The following is a 21272-nucleotide window of genomic DNA, read 5'->3' as shown; positions in this document are numbered from 1 at the left end:
TAGCTTGGGGCTTTTCTAAGTGAAAGTTTTTACCTATCTAAATAGAGAACTATTTGTTTCCATGCCTTTAACACCTCCTTCTTGAATCCAATAATATAAGGTTATAGAAGCATAAATAATATGATAGAGTAGTTTATAAAAATAGGAAAAGCTAAGGGTATGGGAAGGAACAATTCTGAAATTAATTTCTGGGACAACTTTTAATTAATTATTTTGTTTGGTTTTGGAGGGTTTTTTTTATTTTTACTTGATTTTTATTTCCAGTTCCATATATTTTCCCACCCTCTACCTTTCCTCCACTCATTAAGAAGGCAAGAGATACAATACCCATTATACATATATTAATCATTCAAAACATTTCCACATTAGCTATGTTCCAGAAAAAAAAGGCAAGAAAAATAAAGGAAAACAATTGCTTCACTCTTCATTCTGAGTCCATCAGTTCTTTATCTGTAAGTAGGTAGCATTTTATATCATGAATCCTCTGGAGTTGTGGTGGATCATTTTATTGACCAGAAGTGATCTTTCATAGCTGGTTTTTCTTACAACATCAGTTTCTGCTTAATTGTTCTCTTGGATCTGCTCACTTCACTTTGCATCAGTTCATATAAGGCTTCTTAGGTTTTTCTGAAACCATCCTCTTTATCATTTCTTATAGCATGGTAGCTTTCCATCACTTTCATATACCATAACTTGTTCAGCCATTCCCCAATTGATTGGCAGTTTCCAACTCTTTGCCATTCCAAAGAGAGCCACTATATTTTTGTACATATTGGCATTCTTCTCCTTGATTCTCCTTTGGGTATAAACCTAGTAGTGGTACTTCGAAGTCAAAGATATTCACAGATTTATAGCCCTTTGAGCATGGTTCCAAATTGCTTTCCAGAGTGGCTGGACTAGTTTACAGCTCCAACAGTATGTTAGTGTTCCTATTTTCCTATGCCATCTCCAACATTTGCTTCTTTTTTTATCATCTTAATCAATGTGATGGGTGTGAGGTAGTATCTCACAGTTGTTTTAATTTTTAGTTAGCTAATTATTAGTGATTTGCAGGATTTTTTTCAAGTGACTATTGATAGCTTTGATTTCTTTCTGTTTCTATCCTTTGACTATTTCTTAATATTTTAATGAATTTGGCCCAATTACCTATATATTTAAGAAACGAGACTTTTGTCAGAAAAATTTGCTGCAAAAACTTTTTCCCAGTTTCCTACTTGTCTTTTAATTTTCACTGCATTAGTTTTGTTTGGACAAAAACACAGCTTTTAATTTAGTTTTGTTCTATACAATTCAAAGGAAAGTGAAGGATTTAAAGGTCACAAGATAATTACCAGTCCAGTATTTTCTTTATAATTTCTATAACTTGTTTTATAGGGTCCATTTATAAATCTCTCCATTGTTTTTCCTTTTGCAGAAAATAACATGTTGCCTTTAAGGAACTTAATTGAGATTTTGACCAAAAATGTAAAATCTAATGAGGAAAAACGTGAGTATGAATTTAAAAAAAGAGATAATTTATACTTAGACAGTCCCCTATCCCCTTTCTCTTCAGTTAAATGACTTCAATTACTTATTAAATAGAAATTTAGAATAAATAGCAACCACTTTATATTCTGTTTTAGAATGAATTTTGAGATAATGAGTATTAATTGGTCAATTACTTTGTCTAATACATTTTGTTAGCTGCTATTAGGAATATATAGATATATCTGTCTTGTCTCAGATATAGCATAAATACAGAAGAGTTAATTAATGACATAGTTAAATAATAATTCTGTTACAAGAGAGCACATGATTATTTCCCAAAAAGTAGCAACAATGTTAGGAGTTGAGGGAAAAATGAGATCTCTCTAGGCAGGAGATGCCTGAAAAAGCTTCTTAGAAGAAGAAGAAGAGAATGGGCTTAAAGGCTAGAAAAGATTTGCTGCCTCAGGCTCCAAGGATGATAAGGCCAGTTCAATAAGTCAGATGACAATCTGGACCAACTAGAAAAAAATATTTGCTGGCTAAACTATTGCTTCCAATCCTAGGCCAACCCAAAGTCATTTAAATAATGACCCTCATTTTTCTTCTGCCATAGAATTTTTTTAGTCACTGAGCAATGGATATGAAGCCAAAGGGCAGGTAGCAAAGGAAAGGATTTGATTTATGTTCGCCATGCTTCTAAAGTACTTAAATATACTTTGAGAGGCTCTGAAGTCAGCCTGTTTAATTGGGTTCCTGTAAACTTTGACAACTGATGCAGAGGAATTCTTTTAAGTAAAGCTGTGAGCCAGATCAGAGTGTATCCTTTTTTCCCATCTGAACCTAAGGAGGCCAGGATAATATCTTGAGTCCCCAATACTTCATTTGAACTTCATATGGACAGTCAGAAAAATGAACAAAAGAATATCCAACCATCAAAAGCCATCTCTGGACTACAAACCATATGTAGTCTGGTAGCTTGTGACAGTTAGCTTCCACTAATTGTCAATCAGTTAATCTCAAGAAAAGGAGTCTTGGTTTGAGGTCCCAGAGATGCTTAGTTGAAGAAGAGAAGGGAGGAGGGCAGACAGAAGATAGAATATGATAACTGTTGTCAAGTCATCAAGTATTTGAAGGGATATCATATGGGTGAAAGATTAGACTTGTTTTGGTTGGCTCCCAGGGGACAGAATGAGGAACAATGGGTAGAAGTTATGAAGTGACAAATTTACGTTTGATGTCAAGAAAAACTAAGAGTTTACCATCCATAAATGGAAGTGAACTGCCTTGAGAGAGAGATGTCTACAAATAGACTGTGGATGACCACTTATTGTTTAGGCTGTAGTGAGGATTTCTTTTTGAGTGTGAGTTAGACAAGGTCATCCCTGAGGTTCCTTCCATCTCTAAAATTCTGTTATTCTGTAGAATTTCTTAGAATAGTCTACACTTTAAACACAGCTTTGTATATATCCTTTTGGGTGGGAAGGGGATTAATTGCTGTTTCACTTATGACAACTTAGTAAAATATCACCCCAGTGGTGAATCACCAGAAGAGAGATGTGTGTATGTGTATATATGCATATACACATACATACATACATACACACACATATACACATGTTTGTGTGTGATATGTATTTTTATGGCAAGCAAAAGTATACACACACATATATTTATATACACCCACATGTGTATGTGTGTATTCTATCAGCCTGAAGGCTAGTTTAGGAAGATCCGAAATTCAAGGACTCCCCCTCTAAGCTTTTTTATGTTTCTTTAGATTCATCCATTTAGTCAGATGTGCTGTTATATACCTGTAGTCCATGTTACTGGAGAAATTGATGCTGGTAAATCTTTTGGGTTCAGGAGTTCCAAGCTGAAGAGGGACTGAAGTTGAATGGGTATTCACACTAAGTCTGACACCAATATGGTGGACCTCTGAGAGCTGGGGGACTACTAGGTGGGGCAAGTTGACAGGTCAGAAACAAAAGAAGTCAAAGCTTCCATACTGATCTGCAATTGGATAGGGACCCCTGAGTGACCACTGCACTTCCAACCTGATAGGGAGACCCACTCTCCAAAAAAAAATATTCACCAACTCAATTTTACCTTTTGATTTGTATGCACATATAGAATTAGAAAATGCTGGTAACATTGTCAACAGTGTCACAGATGGGAAAATCAAAGTTAGTAAACTGGCATCTGTCCTTGAGAGTTTAGGAACCACTTTAACGTTTGAAGAGATTAAAGAAGCATTGAAAAACATTGAAATTGATGGTGAGTATTTCAGTTTTGTTTCAGTATGTATAAGTATGTGTATTTTTTCGGTGGGCACTACAAAATTTTCAATTATTCCTCCAAGGTCTTTAATTATGGGAGAATGTCGGAGGGGTGACTGTGATAGGCAGGAATGTCACTTTTGTCTTACTGTGTTAAGGTTTTATCGATGTCTTTTATTTTTTAAATCACTGTCATTTTTAGATACATCCCTGACTCCATCACCACCAGTGAGTTTTGTAACAAAGAAAAAAGCAGTTAAAAAAAAGCAAATAGCACAGTGACCATTTGGTGTAGGCAACATTGCGTACCAAGAGGCCCTCACTTTTCCAATGAAAGTATGAAAGAGGCCCATTTCTTTATCTTTTCTCTCAGGCCAAGATTGATCATTACAATTACACAGTGTTCAGCTTTATTTGTTGTTCTTTTAATTTGCTTTATTTAGTCATTGCATATATTATTTTCCTGGTTCTGCATACCTAACGTTTCCCATAACTCATGTGGCAAGAACATGGTACAATTTAGCACTCATGATGATGCCATTGCTATCCTTGTCAAAAACTCACAGCTCCTCCACAAAGTCTTCACAGGTCCCCTGGTCCCTTGTTGCAAGAGCTATGCTGCAGGAAGGGCAAGAAAGTCTCAAAGTTCAGCATTTTTACATTCATTACTTCAAGGAAATGTGTGTATGTTCATCCTTCGTTGCCGAAGAAGACCATGCCATCAGAGAAATAATGACATGACTTGCACTTGACTTTGTTTTGAGTGAGGGAGGGCTGTGCAGGTCACCATCCTCACTTCTCCTCCAGAGCCATCTGAATCCAGTGACTAGATATTCATCAGGATAACTGGAGATGACCCAGGATAAGGCAATTGGGGTTAAGTGACTTGCCCAAGGTCACACAGCTAGTGAGTGTCACGTGTCGGAGGTGACATTTGAACTCATGTCCTCCTGACTCCTGCACTGGTGCTCTATCCACTGTACCACCTAGCTGCCCCTACTTCAAGGAAATATGGATTAAGGGAAGAGAGGAAAACAGGAGTGAAGATCAGCAACAGGGAAAGTTCACAGCAAAGGGAGACTTTATTCCCAGCTCTACCAAACCAGGAACTAACCATAGGCAAATGACAATGCTACATCTACAGAATGAGGCCACCTCTGGGGTAGAGACATAGACAGTGACCCTGTAGAATATCCTAAAGCCATATGAGGCAACTAGGAATAGGAGCTCCTGATAGTGGGAAATGTGGAAGAAGGATTAGATCCATATCCCCAAAGGAACACTGGCTCACTCCTTGGGTTGGTAGATATATCCGGCCGAAATGACATCAGTATGTCATATATCAAAGGTTCCCAAACTTATTTGGCCTACTGCCTCCTTTTTAAAAAAAATTACTCAGTGCCACCCCCCTCCCCAGAAATCTACTTTCCTTAATCTTTTAACATTCTTTTTGAAATTTGTGTCATTTCAGAAAAATATAATCTTTTTTAAATGACATATCTTTAATTTAATAACTTTTTGTAAATTTGTGCATTTGTGCATTGAAATTTTGATGATACAATATTGTGTCATGTAACTGTGTAGTACCATATTGTAAACAAGCCATTACATTTGCATGTTCCTGCCAATGTATTCTGGACTTCCCAACAACATGTGACACACTTGCCTGCCAACACTTGCTTGTTAAGACCTCTTGGCAGACTTGTCCACTGATCAGTTATAACTTGCATTTTGTGTGTCTATTTGGAAAATAATGTAACTACAACTTTAACTCTGTTACACAACAGATGAAACACATACAAATGACTTTTCAAAATTCTCTTCTTTTGGTTTCCACTGCCCCCTTATTTTTATTCACTACCCCTCAGTTGTACCCGAGACTACTACTGCCCTCCCATCATTCCAGTGCCCTACAAGGAGTGGGTTCTCTTTGGGAACCTTTGTGTAGACAAACTCCAAATCCCCTAGCTTCCTGCTCTTTATAGTTCCTCAGCCCTTTCTGAGTTGTCATGTAAGGGGTCAATTAGTATTAAAGTCAAAATGAAGGAGGGAGGTAGAGACAACTAGAGGAACAAGAACGGGAGAGAGGGAAGAGGGTCTAGAGAAAGGTACCAGCTTTACCCTGATATTGTTTAATGGGGGAGTAGAGGTGGGGTGGGAGGCAATGGTTTCTAAGATGAATGTCTACCTGGAGTAAGGACCTGCGGCTGAAGTATATATTGTTTTGGAGAGGATATAAAGTTAGTTATTTAATAAGGCTGGTTATTTAGCAAGGATTCACCAGATACTAATTCACAATCCTGTACTAAAATTGGGACACTAATACATTATTGGTGGAGTTTTGAACTGATCCAACCATCCTAAAGAGCAATTTGGAACTATGCCCAAAGGGCAATCAAACTGTGCAAACCCTTTGATCCAGCAATACCACAAGGGCAAGGTCAAGGAAGACAAATTCTGACCTAAAAAACTAAGAAGTCCAGATGGGAGGGACTGGTTTGTGCAAAGAAATAGCAGTTCAATGCCTGATGTACTCTTGGATATGGAAAAGCAGCAGAAGAGCTGAAGTTTTGACATCCAGTCTTGACTTTGACCTTCATCTTTAGACTTGGATTTAACCAGTGCCCAGAGAACCTTGGCATTGGCAGGGTTTTCACTCAGGGCACATAGTACATTCTTGTACTTGCCCATATATGAGCTCCACCTCTTCATTTGGTGTACAATAAAACTTTAAGAAAGTCTCTTTGAACTCACTGGAGAAAGGGCATGGCTAAAACCATTCTTGCATCAAAAGGAGGATCATAGGACCATGGGTCTCATAGACTTGTACATCTAGTGCTTAAAGGATCCTCATCTAACCTAACCCTCTCATTTTATTCATGAGAATATAAAGGCTCAGGACAGTTAAGTTAAATGTTCATAGTCACAAAGATAATCATCACAAAGTGGTGGGCTTCCTCTGACTCCAGAGGCAATGATGCTCTTTCTTCTCTAACCCCATGGTTCAGGTCTCACTACCACAATGGTCAGTCTTATAATTCCCATATCCCTCACAGCTTGAGGTTGGTTATATAAGATCCACAACTACCCGAGTGGTAAATGATAACTCTATTGATTGATTAGACCCTGGGGCTGCACTGAGTCTGTGGATCCATGAGTTAATGGATCTGTAAAATGGACCAAATAATCTCTAACTGCTCTTTCAACTCTAAATCTCATGAACCTATGAGCAATTCTCACATTATTTTTATTCTCACTTGATTTATCTATTTATTCATCCATTTGTTCCTTCATTCATTTACTTGTTTATTATTTATTCTCACATATTTTCTCAAACAGCTCTTAATTTGGGCTAGTCTCTGTACCACAAAGGGAAGTAGAGGGTTGGCAGGCAATAAGGCAATCTCCACTTTACTTTTTAAGTTGTTGACCTAAATTTCTAGGATCCATTGGCGTCACCATTGGGATAGCTGAACTGTGGTGTTTTGTCCCCTTTTGTAGACAATGACATGGTGCATTTAGAGGACTTTATCAAAGAACTGGCTAAGGATGATCCATTTTGCCCATATAAAAGTGAGTATCAATGTAAAAGCGGGTTGATTTAAATCTTTCTATTCTTTGCTGGTGGAGACTTTATGATTTATGTAATTTACGAAGTAAAAATTTTGTTAGAATTCTACCAATGCCATTAAATTCATCTTATTAAATGGGAAGATGGTCTTCTATGGTGAACTAGGAACCCCAAAACCTGCTAGACTTTTTTCATATTTTCGTTTTAATGTTATGTTCACTTAACCAATCTAATATTTATTGATAGCCTGGAAAACATAAACTATTCTGCTAGGTACTCTGGGGAATAGATATATAAAAATATATATCAGATGTGAACCCTGCCTTCAAGGATCTTACAATCTAATTGAAGACACAAAAGCAGAAGAGTTAGTGCAGGAAAGTTACATGACTCTTTGAAAGAAGATAATGATAATGCAAGACAATGATTTTAAATGATATGCAGCACTATGTAATTAATTTCCTAATTCTTAATGACTAGTATGGATACTAAGTACTGTGGGTTCTGAAAAAGGAGAGATCTCTGTGGGCTAATATTTTCTTGGAAGACTTCATTAATGGAGGAACTAGTCTTTGAAGGAATCTAAAAGTAGAACGGTCCATAGAGGATTTAAAGGCTGGCACTTCATGTTTCACTCTAGATGATTGTGCATTGCTGTGCAGTATTCATTTTTAAATAAGCTGATATAAGTACTAATCAATCATTCTAAGAGAGGAAGAGCATGTAAGAATTCTTACACTTTAAAAATGGTAGATCCATTCTCGTGTGTTAATATTCTACGTGTTTGTCCTTCATTTTCATAGAGGACCATGACATCAAGATGATGACATGATTTGCAGTTGACTTTGATTTGAGTAAGGGAGGGTTGTGCAAGGTCACCAACCTCACTTTCTCCTCCTGAGTCATCTGGGTCCAGTGGCCAGATATTCATCAGGATGATTGAAGATGGCCCAGGATGCAGTGGGAGACCCTGGCCCTTTCAGTCTTGAGTCTCATCACAATCTTACTTTGAGTGAGATACACTCATTGCATTATACTTAAGGGAAGTGTGATAAGGGAAGAGGGGAAGAAGCATTGACCTTGAAGTCAGAACTGACTTCACATCCTAGTTCTGACCTTTACTTGCTTTGTAACTCTGTCAAGTCACTTAAAAAAAAACGATCTGTATCTCAGTTTCTTCATCTGTAAAATGGAGAGCACTAACTCCTTCACAGGGTTATAATGAGGATAGTTTATAAACCTTAAGGTATTATACGAACATGAACGATTCAGTTATATTAAAATAATACTTTCAACAGTATCTTATTGAAAACAATGACATTTTTATTATAACAATATCTAATATTTACATACTACTTTAAGTTTTACAAAGTACTTTACAAATATTATCTCATTTTATTCTCAAAATAGCTCTTGAAAAGGTAGAAGATATTATTTCTATTTTATATATGAGGAAACTAAGGTTAAGTGACTTACTCAGGTTCATGTAGTGAGGAAACGTCTGAGACCAGATTTGAACTAAGGTCTTTCTGATTTCGGGTCCAATGCTCTGTCTACTACTATACCACCTAGCTGGTACCAAGCAGCTGCATGCGGTATCTTTCAGTTCCTAGGTTACTTCAGTTAAGGCCCCACACCCAAGAATTCCTTCCATAGAACAATTAATATATTCTCCAAATCAGGATTTTTGTAGGGTCTTTTCCTTAAGACTCATCATCATCTTTGTCTTACACTTTGATTTGAACATGCATATAGGAATAGAATCTGCCTGCAATATTGTCTCCAACATCACTGATGGGAAAATTAAGATGGATGAGCTGCTACCTACCCTAGAAAGCTTCGGGATTCAGCTACCTGAAGATGAGCTTAAAAAAACACTAGATTATCTGGGTATTGAAGGTGAGTGAAGCTAACAGTGATCTGTTCAGAGTATACAGGCATACAATGTGCTTTCTTATGACAAAACTAATCTTTTAGTCATATGTTTGAGTTGTGAGGGGAGCAGTGTGATAGGACTGATAGACGGGCAGAGAGAGACAAAGGGAGGGAGGGAGGGAGGGAGGGAGAGAGAGAGAGAGAGAGAGAGAGAGAGAGAGGGAGAGAGAGAGAGAGAGAGAGAGGAGAGGAGAGGAGAGGAGAGGAGAGAGACAGAGAAGAGACAGACAGAGAGAGACAGAGGGACAGAAACAGAGCAGAGATTATTAAATTCTGGCCTGCCCTTCAAAAGCCTTCAGTTTTCTAAGGGGGAATTTAGTGAGGAAAGAGAATTCATAAAGGGTAGCTAGAAAGGGAGGAAGAAGGGGTAGGACAGATTGTTGAAATGGACCGTGTTGGAGTGGACCAAAGCAGAGTGGAGAGTATTGCCGTATACAGCCACTTCAGTTTTGTATTTTCTACCTTCATTTTTGCATCTCCTTCTCTGACAATATCCCCACTGAATTCAACAAGATTGAACAAGAGACTTTTATTAAGCACCTACTGTATGCTAGACACTGTATTAGGTACTGGGGATACTGTCTCCATCCTCAAGGAGTTTACATTCCCCATAGGGAATCTTTGCTAACTTATTGCAAAATGTTTATCCCAAAGATTCCTCACTCTTCTCTGCATTAACTGCAAGCTGTCTCATCTGAGCACATTTATCACCCACACAGCTGCTTTGAATTTGAAAGCTAGGAATGTTCTAGAGACCCTGAGAGCCACAGTAAAAGTTTTAATTCTGGACAGTACAATGGGACCTTTTAGGACTTGGGACAGTGTAGAAAATCTGGAATGAGCCCGTGGAACAGGGGTTGGTTTTAGCTCCTTTGCTCCCTATCCCATGTACTACCAACCCTGTGTGTCTTCTTGCACACACTTAAGGGTGATCCCTTCACAAGTGCTTTGAAGATGAGAGAGGCTACAGGGGGCACCATAAGCCAGCTCCATTCTGGTGACAGAATCCCCAAGAAGTTTTTTTTAAAATACTCTGCTTTGCTAATTGCTAAGGAAACTTCTGTATTTAGAGCTGTCCTCTGCCCCCAAAACAAAACAGACAAAACCCTGGAAGCTAAGCGGGTGCACTTAATTATGGAATGGCTAAACAAATTGTAGCGTGTGAATGTAATGAGATATTATTGTTCCAAAAGAAAGTACGAAATGGACAATTTCAGAGATTGGTCAGACCTTTGTAAACCAACGCAGAGTGAATTAAGCAACACTAGAACAATTTTCACAATGATAAAAGCATTATGGAGAAAAAGACTTTAGAACTCTGATCAATGCAGTGATAAACCATAAGTACAAAGGTCTTTCTATCAGAAATATGATGGACTTAAAATCCAGAATGAGACATACAGTTTTGGACATTTGGACATGGCCAATGTGGGAATTTGTTTTGTTGAACTATGTGTATTTGTGGTTTTGTAAAGTGGGGGTGTCAGTGGAACAAGAGATAATAATTGCCTGAAGGAAGGAAGAAGGGCAAATGAAAAGCAAGGAAGGAAAATGGAAAGGAAGGAAATAGTAAGAAAGTTATATAAACCCTGAATGTAGTTCTAAAGGCTTTTGGGTTGCTTTGGTTGGAAGCTGAACAAATCTTCCATCCCTAGCACTATCTAAATTCCTAATGTGTCCAAGGATGCCAGACCTTATTATAAAACTAATTGGGAAGAAAATTCATGTGAAGTATTGATAAGCTTGAGAGAAGCATGATATAATAAAAAAAACACAACATGTAAAGTCAGAGGACCTGAATTCAAATCCAAGGTCTGCCATTTACCTGCACTGTGTCCTACTTCCTCAGTTGGCTAATCTATTAGACTCTTTTTATGTAACAGGCATCATGCCTTTTTCTGGGGAGATAAAAAGAAAAACAAAAACTCACCAGTATTGTCCTTAAGGAATTTGTAATTAATTAATTGCATCCTGCAGGCAATGAGGTGGCACAGTGGATAGAGCACCCCCAGCCTTGGATTCAGGAGTGCCTGAATTCAAATGTGACCTCAGACACTAGCTGTGTGACTGTGGGCAAGTCCCTTTTAACCCTGTTTGTCTCAGTTTCCTCATCTGTAAAATAAGTTGGAGAAGGAAATGGCAAATTCCAAAGAGGGTCATGAAAAATTGAACATGACTGAAAAAAAATGACTCAACAACAACAGCTACATTCTACCACATTGTACAGCAACAACATTCTTCTCTGACATTCTCATCCACAAAATGAGGGGGTTAGACAAGATGTTTCTAAGGTCTCGCATAGCTCTGATTTCTATGGATTTTATGGCTTTATAATGATCAAACAGAGATCTTGGAGATAGCTAATCTAACTCTCATTTTTCAAATAAAGAGACTGAACCAGAGAGATCAAGGGATTTGTTTGAGGCTATGCAGCTATTTAACAGCAAGCCTAGGGTTCAAATTCAGTTCTCCTGATATCTAAGTTGCTGCTAGGAGAGAGAACTAACCCATATTGTACTATTATATCAGGTCTTTGTGAAGATAGATAGATAGATAGATAGATAGATAGATAGATAGATAGATAGATAGATAGATAGATAGATAGATAGATATAGGCAGGAAGGAAGGAAGGAAGGAAGGAAGGAAGGAAGGAAGGAAGGAAGGAAGGAAGGAAGGAAGGAAGGAAGGAAGGAAGGAAGGAAGGAAGAAGGGAGGGAGAGAATATAGGAGGGAAGGAAGGAAGGAAAGACAGAAAGAAAGAAAGAAAGAAAGAAGAAAGAAAGAAAAGGAAGGAAGGAATACTTACCTGGCCTATAGCCACACTTAATAAATGTTTATTAATTGACTGATTGATTGACTATTATGGAACTGTGAAATGAGCCAACCATTTTCTGGAAAACAATTAAGAATTATGTGAAGAAAGATACCAAAATGTCAGTACTCTTTACCCTAGTGATTTCACTGCTAGGTTTATTCCTGAATCTATGTGTGTCTCTCTATTGTTTCTGTATGTTCAATTTTACTTTCTTTTTAGTTTTCAATTATCTCCTCCCCTACCCCACCCACTGAGAAGGCAAGAGAAACAAAATCCATTACCAATATACATAGTTTTGCAGTATGAATTTCTGCAATAAAACCTACAATATCCAAAAAAGGGAAGAAAAAGAAAGAGAAGAAAATATGACCCATTCTGCTGTGTTTATCAATTCTGTTTGAAAGTACATCACATGTTTAGTTATAATAATTTGGATTGTGATTGGTCACTGGACTGATCAGTTACCAAGTAAATAATGATTTTCTTTGCAAAATTACTGTTATTGTATAAGTTGTTCTCTTATATCTGCTTACTTTACTTTGCGTCAGTACACATGAGCCTTCCCTGGATTTTCCTAAAACTATCCCCTTCTTCATTTTGTGTTAAAATTGTATGTTGTTCTGGTCTCCCTAAGTAAATACACACACACACACTCACACACACTCACACTCACACACACACCCTCACACACACACACTCACACACACACACTCACACACACACACACACTCACACACACACACCCCTAGTCAGTATAGTAAGAGTGTTTGTAAGTAGCCAATATAAAGGGATAATAGCAAGAAATAAGATTGCAAAAGGGAACTCTGAAAGTCACATACAAACCATCCTCAAAGGATCATAGTCTATAAATTGTACCATATATTAACCAAAATTCACATCCCGTTAATGTGAATTAGGGGAATTGTATTAGGGAAATTGAATTAGGGGAAGCCATTTAGGCACTAGTCTTATGATATGTAAACTCCAGGCAAATTTCAGACCTTTACAATTCTAGGTTAGCATAACACCATAACTTCTTATAACTGAGCTGACAACTTTAAAGGTTTTCTTTTTCACCTCTATGAAATTTTGAAAAACATTTTAAATGAAATGTAAAAATAGTTTTAACATTTACTTTTTAAATTTTGAATTCCAAATTGTCTTCCTCCTTCCCTCCATTCCCCTCTCATTGAGAAGGCGAGCACTTTGATATAGATAGTTATATATGTGCAGTCATGCAAAACATATTTCCATATTAGTCACGATGCAAAAAAAAACATAAACCAAAAAATAAAGAAAAATTTTAAAAAAAATTTAAAACATGATTTAATCTGCATTTAGACTCAACCAGTTCTTCCTTTGGAGGTGGATAGTTTTTTTCATCATGTCTTTTAAAATTGTCTTGAATCAATGTACTGCTGAAACAGCTAAGTCATTCACAACTGATCATATACTATTACTGTTACTATGTATTCTTCTGGTTCTGCTCAAGTCACTTTATATCAGTTCATAGAAGTCTTTCCAGATTTTTCTGAAAGCATCCTGCTTGTCATTTCTTATAGCAAATAGTATTCCTTCACAAACATATCACAACTTTTTCAGCCATTCCCAGATAGGAATCCCATCAATTTCCAATCATTTGCCACTACAAAAAGAGCTGCTACAAATTTTTTTACACATACGTCCTTTTTCTTTTTCTTTGATCTCTTTGGGATAGTAGTGGTATTGCTGGATCAAAGGGTATACATGGTTTTGTAGCACTTTGAGAATAATTCCATATTGCTATCCAGAATGGTTGGATCAGTTTACAACTCCACCAACAATGCTTTAGTGGCGTAATTTTCTCTCTCCACTCCAAGATCTGTCATTTTCCTTTTCTGTTGTATTAGCTAATCTGATAGGTGTGAGATGGTACCTCAGAGTTGTTTTAATTTGCATTTCTCCAATCAACAGTGATTTAGAACATATTTTCATATGACTACAGATAGCTTTGATTACTGTGTCTGAAAACTGCCTGTTCTTTTGACCACAGCCTACCCGAATCTGCCCTCCCTTCTGTTATCCCCCTCCCCCTTTCTCTTGTCTTATTTCTCTCCTGCTTTCCTGTAAGGTAAGATAAATTTCTATACCCAACTGAGTGTGTATGTTATTCCTTCTTTGAGCCAATACCTATGAGAGTAAGGTTCAAGCATCATCCACCCTCCACCATCTTCCTTTCCACTGTATAACGTCTTTCTACCTCTTTTTTGTAAGATATTTTACCCCATTTTCCTTCTTTCTTTCCCCTTCTTCCAGTATATCCATCTTTCTTATTTTTTCTTTTCTTTTTTGGGGGGAGAGGGGGCAATCAAATAGGGTTAAGTGACTTGCTCACGGTCACACATCTATTACGTGTCTGAGGCCAGATTTGAACTCATGAAGATGAGTCTTTCTGACTCCAGACCTGGCACTCTATCCACTGTGCCACAAGATACCTTCCCTTAGTCTACCCTTCTTCTTATCCCTCCTTCCTACCCACCCCTTTTTTCCTTTATCTCTTTTCCTCTTACTTGAGTTGGGTAAGATGAATTTTTGTACCCAACTGTGTATGAGTGTGTATTCTTCTCTTTTTTAACAGTTCAGATGAGAGCAAGATTCAAGTTTCATTTCAGTCTCGAGCACTACACAATTTTTGGAATCCCAAATTGGTGTAATATGAGGAGAGGTTTGTTTACTGCCCTCCTAGTCTGAACTTTGCAAATTCCTAACCAGGAGTGGGTCTGTTGGCTTGTGTGGTTGAGTTTCAGCATACTGCTACTGGACTCAATCACTTTTAACCCACTAAAAGCCTTCTGCAGATTTAGAGGGACCAAATTTCTGACTTTGGTATGGAACTCCCTTTGGTATGGGATTCCCATCCTGGTTATTCCATTGAAGACTTAGATGCTAGGCTAAAGGCTACAACTAAAAGCAGAGTCCCTGCTCTTTTCTTCTTAGGTTCATAGCTACATTTCTAGAACTTATTTCTTGCTCAGTACATAGCTAGGTTGAGTCCATGCTCCTTTGGGACTACTATATGCTGTGGATCTGATTTGGAACTGGCGAATGGGTGGCAGAATTGCCAGATAACCCCCACTCCTCCACTGTGTGCAAGTGTAGGAAGTCCCTGGGATCTTTTCCTGCTCTGATACTTCCTGCCCTGGTCTTCTGTCTGTCTATTTTTCTGTTTCTGTGCATGGAAATGTTTCCTACAACTCCCTAACTTCTACCTCATGTCTGTCCTCCTAAGCTTTCTTGGGCTGTAAAAAAGACTCACAGTGACTTTTCTTGGCTTTTTCTCATCAGAATTTGTTCTTGTCATTTTCTAAATTGTTGTGGAGGTGTGTTTCTTCTTTTGCCATCTTGACTCTACCCCCGGGTATATTCTCTAAGAAAGTCACTGACAAAAACAAAGGTCTCACATACCCCCAAATATTTATAGTAGCACTTTATGTTGTAGCAAAGAACTAGAACCAAAGTAGAGTACTCTCATTAACTGGGGCATGGCTAAACAAGTTGTGCTGCATCAGTGGGATATTTCTGCTCTGCAAAAAACAATATGATGAATACAGAGAAGTATGGAAAGACTTATACGAACAGTTGTGAAGTAAATAGAACAAGGGAAACAATGTACACAATGCCTACAATAATGCAAATAGAAAGAACACAAAACAATCAAAGCTGAATGCTGCAAAATTGTGACCAAATATGGCCCCAAAGAAGAGCTATGAGGAGACACCTACCACACTTGCTTTGTAGACTTGAGTGACTAAGTGTATGGAATACTGTATATGATGTCATACTTTAGTGTTATGTTGGTTAGCTCTGCCGTACTCTTTTTCTTCCTTTTTTGTAAGTTCTTTGTTATAAAAAAAATGGTTGTCTGGGAGGAAGGTGTGTGTATATACATATAATATAAAACCAAAAAATATTGATAAAAACATACTTTTATTTTTCTAAGTCACTTACAATTAACATTTAATTTATATACACAAATAGGTGTTATTGAGGTGTTAGACTTAAGTTCCTTAAGTAAGGGTTATGTGTCTTGGTAATCATTTAACTGATAAAAGATAAATCTTTTTTGAGACAACACTTCCTAATGATACATATTTAATGGAAGCCAAATATGTACATACACATACACATACACATACACACACATATGTGTACATATGGAGCCTTTCTTTTTGACAGCAACTATACTTGTAATATATATGTATGTGTGTGTGTGTATATATGTATACATGTCTTTGAAATGAGTTTCCCACTCAGTCTCTTATGTGCATTTCTTACAATAGGAAATAAATAAGAGTGTTTGATAGGAACTCTTATGTTAATTGTGGGTCAAGCACATGCTGCGACTTTTCTAAATGGCAGCTTTCATTTCTCTGAACAATAATATAATTTGTGTCTATGAGATATGAGTGTGCACACTCTGCTTATGGAATCAACTGTTATAAAATTTAAAATGATAATAGAGAGATGAAGGAAATAACAACCAAGAAATGGGATGTAAGTAAATGATTATCAAATTTGTTTCTAGTTAGGTTTTAATTTGGAATTGCTCTACCCAAATCAAAGGGATATTCAAGTTATAATTCATCAGTTAATTGAAAGTTTCACACTTCACCCTGTGAATTGTATACTTGGCTTTATAGGGTTTCCAATGGATTCTCCAATGGCTTTTTTCCCTTTTTTGTTTGTAGATGATGGAATGGTGGACTTACGTGAGTTTATGAATTCATTTATAAAGGACAAGGGAGAAAAGGTCCCACGTAAGTATGAGTTTCAAAACTAGTATCAGAGAGCTAAAGTTGGAGGGAATCTTTAAAATTGTCCAATACAGCCCAGAATCACACCGGGAGTACATGGCAGTTTATTCAACTCCACAGTGCCTCTCACGTTGATTGAAGCTGATTGTTGTATATAAGGGTCACTTGACCCTCTAAGTGCCAGGATTCTCTGGTACAAACATGTTCACATAAAGAGGAAAGAGCTATGAAAATATTGTTAAAGATGCAGCCATCATCGAGTTGGCGACAATGCGTCATCACTGCCCAAGCCTTTTTAGTGTATGTTATACATTACAACTTCCAGCTTCTTCATGTACAGCCTAATACCCAAAATCCTCCCCAGGGACAGTCACAGCAGAATGCAGCTCAAACACAGATGTCCTCAGAGAACCTGTGACCTCAGGATCATTCCCTAGACATCTATCCCTTCACTCTAGCAACTTTCTTCTAGAGGTTTTTACCCACTGTGGGAAACGGGAGAATCACCCCAATTGTATGGTTTAGTTTGGATTTGCATGGATTTTTAAAGAAATGAGCATCTAGAAATCTTTTATTCTTTATTTATGCCCATCCTTTTATTTGCAAGGAAGAAATACTTTAGCTGGAGTAATTTAATGATATTTCGCCTGATTGTTATCTTGGCAAAAATCACCCAAGATTTTTGTAATTGAAAGCTAAAGCATATACAGACATTCGTTTCTCAGAGTACTCCAGAATGATGTCCTTCAACCCAAGAAAATTGTTCTAGAAAATGAGTGCTTGCCCAAAATCACTTCTACAGCTTTATTCAACCTCACCAACTCACTACCTTTATCCTCTTATTTACACGTGTATATAGGAGTAGAAGATACATGTGAAAAGATTTCCTATATTACTGAAGGAAAAGTCCACGCTACGAAAGTTCCAATTGCCCTGGAGGGTTTGGGGTTGAGTGTATCTGATGAAGATGTTCAAAAAGCTTTGGAAGGTCTTACCCTTGATGGTGAGTACTTACCTCCCCATTTACTTAGAAAACAAGGATAAGTGTTCTTTCCAGTGGCAAAGCTAAAAGCTCATTGTCCTGATAAGGACGAAAAGAGAGGGATGGGCTGCCTGTGGAAGTGGGCTTTACTGGGTCCATGTTTCTTCTTCTAGAAAGGGAGTGGGAGGAAATAACTTGGGGGAATCTCAGAGAACTGTAGTGATTGAGAGTTTTATCTATCCCCCAGAAGCTGACCTCGCGTTATAATATAAAGAATTAGTATACGTCTTGTATATTAATATGCTTCTTTTCCTGTGTTCCATTAGCCCTTGGAGGCCTCCATCTTTGATTTTTTTTTTAAATCATCATCCTTAATGATTTCCCTCTGTGGTTTTTCTATATTGGTGTGTATTTCTGTGATGTTTTATTGCCAAATGACTGCCCCACAGAGCCCCTAATGACCTGAAATTCGCCATTAGTTGACTAACTTGGGGTTGTTTCACTTCTTACATCACTTTATAGGTACCGAACACCCCAAAATGCACTTCTAAGTCCAGGGAAGTGGAGAAATATATTTGTGAATTGTGTTAATGAGATTATTCCCAGTCTTCTAGGTGCCACTTTAATTTCTAAACCATGCGACTTATCTAACTCGGCTGTAAAATTAATATTACAACATTTTTACAGACTATAACCCAATAAATAACACACAGATTCCTCGTGGAAAACAGGTAGTCCCTTTACTGAACACAGACATCTGAACTATATAGAAAACATTTTTATGTATGCTTATATATATATATACATATTTATATATGTATATATTTATATACACTTGTACTTTATATTCTTACATGTAAGAATATGTTTATAACTATGTAAATGTATTTGTATGTAATAAAATATATATTCATAATATATTTATGATATAAAATCTATAAAAATATAAATTTATAATTAAATACATATATGTATGCTTTGCTTGTTGAATGCAATATAGACTCCTCTTCTGACCTAACACACCTAGCCACATATAGGCATTCATTAGAACTATAAGGAATACTGATGTTTTTGAGAGCCATCTGAACAGTGAGCCAGTTGCTAAGAAAGAGATAATATCATGGACCATGAGTTCTGCACACTGGTGGAAGAGTCCTGCTCTCTGGAACATGACCAGTTTCTTTCTTCCATTTTTAGATAGGCTAATGGGCTTGATTGTTCAATAATCATAGGTAATTTCATGCTAGAACAGAACTTTCTCTGTTAGCCTGCGTTTGCTATTTTAGCTTTGAAAAAGAGGGTAGTATACTGGAAAGAGAATTGGACATGTCAGAAGACCTGGTTTTACTACCTACCATTTACTAGTCTTGAGAGCTTGAACAAGTCAATTTTCACCTTTTGGGGCCTCAGTTTTCTTTATAAAATTTATTAAATTCTTTATAAAATTGGAAGCCTCTAAACCCTCCAGACTCCTGGAAACTGTCATCTCACCTACTAATTCATCCTTAAGAGCTCTGGTCCTTGCCATCTGACCTGCAGCTTCATTCCTAAGACTTTGAGGACTTTCTATGTGCCCTACAGCTGAATTCTCTGTGATGTGTCAAATTAGTGTGAATTCCTTGATTGAGGACTTAGCACCAAGCATTTAGCTTGATACTTAGGACACAGAAAACATTTAATGAATACTTTTTCATTCGTTATTCAATTGGATCAATCCACCAAAATGACTTACATGCATGGAAAAGTTTGTTCTAATACAAAAATATGTATGAAAATGTGTAAAGGGAATATAGACATGGATTTTATGCCTCTCTCCAGTCCTAAGTCATCCATTCCACCTATAAGGGTATGATCCTGAAAATTGGTAGGCAGGCAGTACCTTCCCCAGGGGGAATTATAGCCATTGTATATGTTGCACTTTAGTGCATACAATACAGTCAAAAGAGACAGAGAACTAGAGAAAGGGAGAGGGGGAAGAGAGGAGGGAAAGAGAAAAAGATGGAGGGAGGAAAAAGAGAGAAAAGGAGAGAAGAGGATAGTGTTCTATCAGGTGACTCGACACTTTAAGTTCCTAAACTCCATCATGCCTCCATGCCAAGCATGTGATCTATGTTCCAAACTCTTTATCTTTCCTTTTTCTGTATAGGTGAGGGATTCTTAACCTGGGGTCCATAAACTAAAAACAAATTACTTCAGTGTAATTAATTTACTTTGTAATCCTATGTATTGCATTTAAAATATTATTCTAAGATTTCCCAGTGTGCCAGTGGAGTCTATGATACACAAAAGAATATGAACCCTTGGTCTAGGTGTTCTGTTATACTCTGATGACAATATTGTTTCTGTTTCTGACTGTTGGTTTTCATCTTACTTTCCCCATATCCAGCTTCCCCTCTCAGATCCCACAATATCAATACAATGTCTTCTTAAGCTACAGAGCTGCCTTTTCTTATCTTACTCCTTTTGAATAAGGTTTAGCATGTTCTAGTCATGGGTCTCAGCTCAGTGACACCAATGTAAGGTAAAATTTTACTCCCTTGCTACCATTAGACCATAAATTCCTTTGCCTTTCTGTGTATCCTCAGCATTTTGCACAATGCCTGGCATGAAGTTGGTGCTTAAGCATGTTTACTGATTAACATATGTTATATGATTGGGATGTCATGTTGGAGAGCATTACTGCCTACTTTCTTGGATTTTCGTCTACTGTACATTTTTGGGCATCCATACTGCTACTCTCCTTCCCACAATGAAGCTATTCTCTATGTTATATAATCTGGTAGCTATATATATATATATATATGTATATGTATATATACACATACATATATACATACACAATATATGTATATATTAGAAAACTTCTCCTCCCTCTTCTGTTTCAGACTGAAACACTTTTAATCAGATTAAGACAAACACATCTTTTACCAGCCCTTTTAGTTTTTCCCTAGCCAGGAGCTCATCTTCATGTTTAATCCATGGTCCAGATATCTGCAACATACTTCTAATTCAACTGTTCATTTCTCATCTGCCTTTTAATTCTGAACCCTTGTCTTTAATCATTGACAGTAAAGATGACATCATCTAGAAGGTACTCTGGAAGAAGTGAGGGAGTGAGTCATACTGTATAGAACAATATGCGTGAGGACAATGTTCTCCAATCAATGGAAGAATGCATGTTTTGATTTTGAAGGAAGAATGTGGCTACCCTCATAACTGGACATATATGATCTGTCCAGGACAGACTATTATTTCCCTCTTTCAAGAAAGTATCCTGAAGGATGGCAAGAAATATTGATGGTCACATTTTGAAAAGCACAATTGTATGAACTGTTAAACATAATTCACTAACTCCTGATTTGTGCAACCAGCAATATGGCTAGCTAGGGACTTTCTTCAGATCCCTTAAATGTATCAACATATATCAACATAT

General features: G+C 37.2%; 1 protein-coding gene across 6 annotated transcripts in view; it reads left to right on the top strand.

Moving 5' to 3' along the window:
* Positions 1-21272, top strand: part of EFCAB3 (EF-hand calcium binding domain 3) — a 481176-nt gene that overhangs the window by 215887 nt on the left and 244017 nt on the right. For all 6 annotated transcript variants that reach the window (XM_072645908.1, XM_072645906.1, XM_072645907.1 and 3 more), the window contains 6 exons: positions 1415-1486; positions 3598-3741; positions 7245-7316; positions 9070-9213; positions 16792-16860; positions 17717-17860. In XM_072645908.1, coding sequence (XP_072502009.1) covers positions 1415-1486; positions 3598-3741; positions 7245-7316; positions 9070-9213; positions 16792-16860; positions 17717-17860 — 645 coding nt within the window. The remainder of the gene's footprint in view (positions 1-1414; positions 1487-3597; positions 3742-7244; positions 7317-9069; positions 9214-16791; positions 16861-17716; positions 17861-21272) is intronic.

The sequence above is a fragment of the Notamacropus eugenii genome, chromosome 2 (genome assembly GCF_028372415.1).
Source record: "Notamacropus eugenii isolate mMacEug1 chromosome 2, mMacEug1.pri_v2, whole genome shotgun sequence".
Lineage (NCBI taxonomy): Eukaryota > Metazoa > Chordata > Mammalia > Diprotodontia > Macropodidae > Notamacropus > Notamacropus eugenii.
Note: the sequence above shows the minus strand (reverse complement) of the source record. Positions and strands in the feature narration are given on the sequence as shown.